At 34.6% G+C, this 6255-nt stretch overlaps 1 protein-coding gene across 1 annotated transcript; it reads right to left on the bottom strand.

Moving 5' to 3' along the window:
- Positions 1 to 3986: 3986 nt before the first annotated feature.
- On the bottom strand, positions 3987 to 4668 carry LOC111692658 (GAS2-like protein pickled eggs). Its single transcript, XM_023456735.1, has 3 exons — positions 4506 to 4668; positions 4281 to 4427; positions 3987 to 4224 (listed from the first exon to the last, which is right to left on the bottom strand). The coding sequence occupies exons 1-3, from the start codon at positions 4607 to 4609 to the stop codon at positions 3987 to 3989; spliced, it is 489 nt and encodes a 162-aa protein (XP_023312503.1). The 5' UTR covers positions 4610 to 4668.
- Between the last annotated feature and the right edge of the window lie 1587 nt (positions 4669 to 6255).

Below are 6255 nucleotides of genomic sequence, written 5' to 3' on the forward strand. Positions count from 1 at the left end.
TTATTATTAGGTTAATTTTACGATTTAAAAATCTTATTTAGTTTAGTTTTGGTATAATTTTCAAGTCAATTTTAGCCATCTATAAAACCAACAATAGAATATTTAAATTTAACCAATTACTTGCAAAAACCTTACTCCGGCTACAAAACTAAACAAAATGATCTTTTGAACATTTGTACTGTTAACATATATCGATTTAAAAAAATCATAATTATGTTCATTGTAAATATAATCTAGTCCAAGATATTGTAAAAAGGAAATTTAAATTTGAAGTGTTATCATAATTTTCTTTAAAATACTTTTTTTTACTCGCTTTAGACCTTCAATAAAATGATTGACCCCCATACCAAAAAAAACAGATCTTAAAGTAGAAAATCTGCCGATTATTATGCTTTATTTAGAATTAAAATCTGCTCAGTAGTTTTTGAGAAAAAAATTCCGCAAGTTTGTCGATTTCATCAGTTTTTTCACATTAAATTGTAAATATCTTGGAAACGAAGCATTTTTCGAATTTTTGTCAAAGAACAAAAAGTGTTTATTTTGGTCCATTTTATTATTTTCAAAGCCATTCGGCGAATATATTTTTTTTTAACTTTTTTGTATATAACAATTGACTGACCACGCCGAAAATTATAAAAAAATATGTAAATTATCAGAAAAATAAACTTTATAAAATAAAAACGTTTCATGCTGTAGGTTTTTGTTTTAAAAATTTAGTCGCTTCATGCCTTTTTATTAGGGGTGAACCGCTCGCCTAAGATCAGTCTTAACTTTTTAACCTTTACTTAAATTTTTATTATTTGCTTGTGTTGTAAAGTCGTTTAATAATACAGAAATTGTGCCATGACAGGCAATCCTTTTGTGCAGGGTCGTGCTAATGGTAATGGTGTTGAAGCTCGTATAAATGTTAAAACTTGTATCCTAAGCATCCAGTTCCTTTTTCTCACCGTACTTCATCGAGCAGTCCCAAGAGGATGGAATGTTTGGTAACAGCCCTATGGATTCTGGAAGACCATACCCGAAGAAGAAGAGATAATTTTAGATAAAGTAATAGAAAACCCTCCCTTTTAACACTAGATAACGCAAGACAGCGATTTTAAATGCATGATAACATCCCACCCTCTTATCTCTTGGTACTCTGCTTACACTTTTCTTTAACGCCCTGTACATTCACTGTTGGAACTGTCTCCGCTGGGAACCGTTATAAAACTAGTAAACAGGTGCTTTATATGCTGCTATTGTAGTTTTACTATCTATTAATTGTCAGAACCTTCACAGACATTAATTGCATTATAGTCCAGGAAAGTTGGACATAAAAAGGCGGAAAAAACCTCAGAGTAAAGAAGTTCGCTCATTTTTTCCTTATTTTCCTGGACTATTACGACTATTGCCAATAAAACAGTAGAGTTACTTGTAAATATTGTCAAGTGACCATTTTTTTTACTTTGTTGAAGCATTTTCCCGTGTTCTAACCAAATTCAGACGTTTTGTTTAGATATAAACGGCCTCCCATCGCTTCGAAAAAAAAAACAACGAGGCCAAAGCCTTTAGAAAACCCGTAGTGCGCAACATTTTCTCTGCTGACATTTCGCCGTGTTGACAATTATTACAAATTGCCGCTGCAAATCGTTGTGACATTAGAAGCAATAAGTTAATTTGTCGGAGGAGCGTTTCGCGGTCTGGGGAGCTTTAAGGTAAGGTTACTAAACGCGGTAAGAGTAAAGGTAGCGCGTTTTGTTCTCATTTTCGACTCGACTTCACTCGACTCGTTGCAAAATGCTATGGAAAGGCTTGGGAGCGATCATAAGCAAATTGAAATATCACGCAAATTGCCTCTTTATGCTTCATCGGGCCCTGAGATTGTCAAGTTGTACTCTTGGGGACGACTTGTGGGTTTACTGCAAGTAATTCACACGAATTGCAGGGGCGCGCGTTTAAAAATGGTAATTTGTGATTAATTAAAAAAAAAAATGTCGTAATTTGGAAGAAATAATTCTTATATTTAGAAAAGTGACTAGAAAAAGTAAACTCCGATAATTCCGTGTTATCTGTTAATTTAAATTTGCGTCAATATTTATCGAGGTGATTACAGCATTAAAAAATCCTTTGTTTACGATACCTTAAAAGGTTTGTAATGTTTATACAGCTTGTAAAATTATCAAAACTATTTACTTTTACATTAAATTCGCGAACTGATCAAACTCGGCAAGGTAAGTATGAAATAAGAGGTCGTACCATGTACAACAGGGATATTTACATAGTATAACCTTTCTTTACTTTTCTTCTGCAAAAAATTATAGGCCTTAAAGTTTTATGGCGAAAGAAATGAAAAATATAAAAATATTCTCTACATGTTCTTGAAATTACTTTCACATTTTCCATAAATAACAAACAAATTAAAATAATCCTCATTAGTATACTTCGAACGATCTTTAAGGCATCTTTAATTAAATTTTCGGCAAAACTATTACAAACGCAACAATAATTTGACAATAAACTTGACAAATGTTGTTATTTTAATTGTTTTTGGAGTGTTTCTGGTCATGGCCAATTTGATAACGAGTCTGATACGAGAAAAACTGTCCAAAAAATAGAAAATTGCGGATATCTCTAAAAGTACTAACGGCAACCCTAACAATGTTTATATGACTTGAAAGGAAATTTCAATCTGCATACGACAGAGTAAAAAAATACAAGGTGTTCCATTTAAGTTATAGCTGTTTGAGTTTATCAAAATGTAACAGCAAAAATGAACCACCTAGTATTAAATGTTTTAATTTGTTGGTATACCATAATTTAGTGTCACCTATGCCCTTTACAGGTACCAAAAACCCGCTTGATATCACGCTCCTAAAAAAAATTACTAGCACTTGCATCTGTCAAATTTTTTCTTTAAAAATTAATATCTCAAAATCTATAACTCCTAGGTATAGGGAATATTTAATAAAGTGACCCTCAAATTTCAGATAGAATCCGAAAATGCAATAATATATAGGGTGTCCCATTTAAAATAAGAAAATTAATGTTGACATCCGATATAACCGGAAGTACCATAAAGTTCTAAATATTTTAGCTGTGTTGGCCTTACTGCCTTTGCTGGGTTGCCAAATTTTCAGATTTATCGGATCAGTGCCTTCCGAGATATCGATTCCTACTGGGACTGCCTGTGTAGAAATCACCACTAACTTTTGCCACATTGGAAATGAACGTAGTTTTCATGAAATAGTGAAAATATCCAAAAATTAATAGTCCCCTTGTAGCTCGAAATCGATAAAACGAAAAAAAGAATCACAAAACAACTCTGAAAACTACCGAAAACGCTGTATTCACCCCAATTTATTACGTCATTGTTAAATTTTGCATTTGAAAATCATATATCGATCAGCCTGTCTTACACGCAAACCCTAGTGTTTTAGAAAACTTAATTTTCACGTTCATTTCCTCTATTCGACGGAGAAACGTCCAACCTACACAACGACACGTGAATATGTCCGATTGAACCATTCCTGCGTCCAGCGGTCTCAACCGAACGTTCGTTATACTTTGAAAGTTTATAATAAACTTCTTGAAGCCATAAATGAACCTTAACCAAGAGTTTTGTAACTTTTCAGTAGAGCTTTTGTTAACGTGTTTTTTGAAACGCAAGTCTGCGTCTAAAGTTTACTTGGTACACTGTAAATTCTCGGCCTCACTATTAACATTAAACTCTTTTTCTATGTTTACCGAATATCACTACAGATTTTGTTCCATTGATGTCAAGGTGGTGTTTGACAGACAATTCAATCAAACGACTAATAACATTTAAGGCAATTTTAGAAAGATTTACTTCTTTTGATTCGAGTGAAAAATAATTCTGAGTGTTCATAAAAGTGGACCTTGCTATTTTGTAAACAAGTACATAAATATTTAACAAAAGTGGTCCAAGGATGGAACTTTGGGGTACACCGCTTTGAGATCGCAAGAAAATTTCATTCTTTACTGAACCTTTAAATCGGAAAATCACTTACCATTTCGTCCAAGCTCTTTAGGTCGTTGGTGACGATCTGAGGTACGGGCCCGTACATGAGCACCGTTTCTTCGTCTTCAATATCGCTGTCACTGTCATCGTCTAGGCCGTTCTGGTTCTCTAGTCCGTCATTTACGCCCAGTTTCTTCTGATCAGCCGCTATTTCCCTGTCTATCTGTCTCTCCATCTGTACCAGCATAGGAGCCAGCATGCCGAACCTAGGGAACAATTTTTTACGTAGTTTTTGTGGTCAATTTTAAATGAAAGAGCTTACTTTGCCCCCCTCCTGGCCACCTCCAACAGGCAGAGGACGACGTGTTTCTCGTTCTTTCTCATAATCAAGTCGTCGGTCTCGAACAGAAGACATTCGATGATCTCCAAGGAGTATCGGCACCAATTAATGAAATTGCTAACGTTATCTCTGGAAAATAAAGAAAAACGTCAAAACCCGATCACATTTTGAGAAAAATTTAAGTCATGGTGCGGGAAAAGGGCTCACCTAGCAAAAAATGTGCCCGGTTTGGCGGTGTTGAAGTATTTGACATCTGGAATCCTGACCAGGGCCTGAGCTGTGGCTAGAGACCCAGTGATTGACCTAAGCATGATCTTCTTGGCCTGCTTCTTCTCCACGTACTCTTGCGCCTGCGCTTTGACTGCGTTGGCGTGCTGCAACAACAAAAGACGATGTCAATATAAAAAAATTAGTCTAAGATCCGCATAATCAAATGTTTTTGGAATAAAAATTGATATTCTACAATTTTCAAGGCTAGAATCATCGAGTAAGTATTTGTAGGACACCCCGTATAAAAATCAGTACAATAAACTGTAGCAGCTCCAAGTACATGGCATACTGTACAAATATTTGATGAACATTACGTTTTATTAATTATTATGAATGAATATTTATAGTAATTGTACAGTTATTACATTTAGTAACATTTATAAAATCTGGATAATTATTCCCCTCGCTTTTACTAACTGCCACTTTCTGCAATTGCGGCTGATTTCCATCCACCATGTCTCTTGATTGCGAATACATCAACTCCTGTATTAGCCAGTAGCGTTGCCGATGTTCTTCGGAACGAATGGCCTGTATATGTTTCAGGATGTTCTAGTTTTAAAAAACTGTGCAATCTTATTAGGAATCATAGAAAGAGTATTCTTGCCGACTGGTTGGTTGTAACATCTACCTGCTTGATAGCGCATAAACAAGCGTAAAATATTACCAACTTTTATGTAGCTTTGCTTGGAAACGACAAAACCCAAACAACCAAGACGACTTTGCAAGATTTTGAATAATGTCACAATGAATTAAGAAATGTCAAAAAATAAAACCTAATCTTTATTTCATGAACCATAAAGAACTGTGGAAACACATAAAATGTTATATACCACTCAGCAGTTAAGTAAAATGTACCAGTCTCAGACTCTATTGCCAGCCCTCGCTCCGCTCGGACGCAAAATCGTCTTCGACTGGTAAATAATACTTACCTTATTTATGGTGTAAATAACTATAATATTCCGTAACCACAACACAGACATGTGTCATTTTTTATAGCCATGATACGCCGAAGGCTTACGGTTTGTTTAAAGTTAGATATGACACCGATTATGTTATATTTTCCGGAATTAAAAAGTAAATACTAAAAATAAACAGTTGAATCAGGGTATTCGTAGTTTTATCTCATTTTGTCACTTCCGTTGGGTTTTAAAATGAATCGCAAACCCAATCACACGTTACAAGTAAGACCCTAAAAATATAACATTGCAATCGATTGATTCTGGCTCAAAATGTAAACACATCCAGTCAATTTATATGAATGGACGTGAGTCACTGATTGTAGTAGCAATATGAATTATATGAACTTTTAAATCTCTTTAAATTGATTAACAGCTGGTATCGGAAACAAAAACACGTCATATTTTAAATTGTAATGAGTAAAAATCCCGGCTTGAGTGGCTCGCAGCGGCCGGCTAAATATAGTAAATGGTTTACCACACATACAGATCTTAAAAGTAAATATAACCATAACAGTACAGCATGTGTAAGACACATGTTTGCAGCGACCTTTAGCTTATGATAATCCGGCATACTAGGACACTTACAGGGCGAAATAACTACCATAAATAAAAAACAAGCGTTAGAAAGTACATAGTTGCGTTTTCTCAGTGTAGAATTATTAATTTACGTGAACTTAACACTATATTCAAGGCACTTTTTAACAAGTTGTTTTCTTGAGTCGAAAACA

Source organism: Anoplophora glabripennis, unplaced genomic scaffold, assembly GCF_000390285.2.
Source record: "Anoplophora glabripennis isolate ALB-LARVAE unplaced genomic scaffold, Agla_2.0 scaffold2415, whole genome shotgun sequence".
Classification (NCBI taxonomy): Eukaryota; Metazoa; Arthropoda; class Insecta; order Coleoptera; family Cerambycidae; genus Anoplophora; species Anoplophora glabripennis.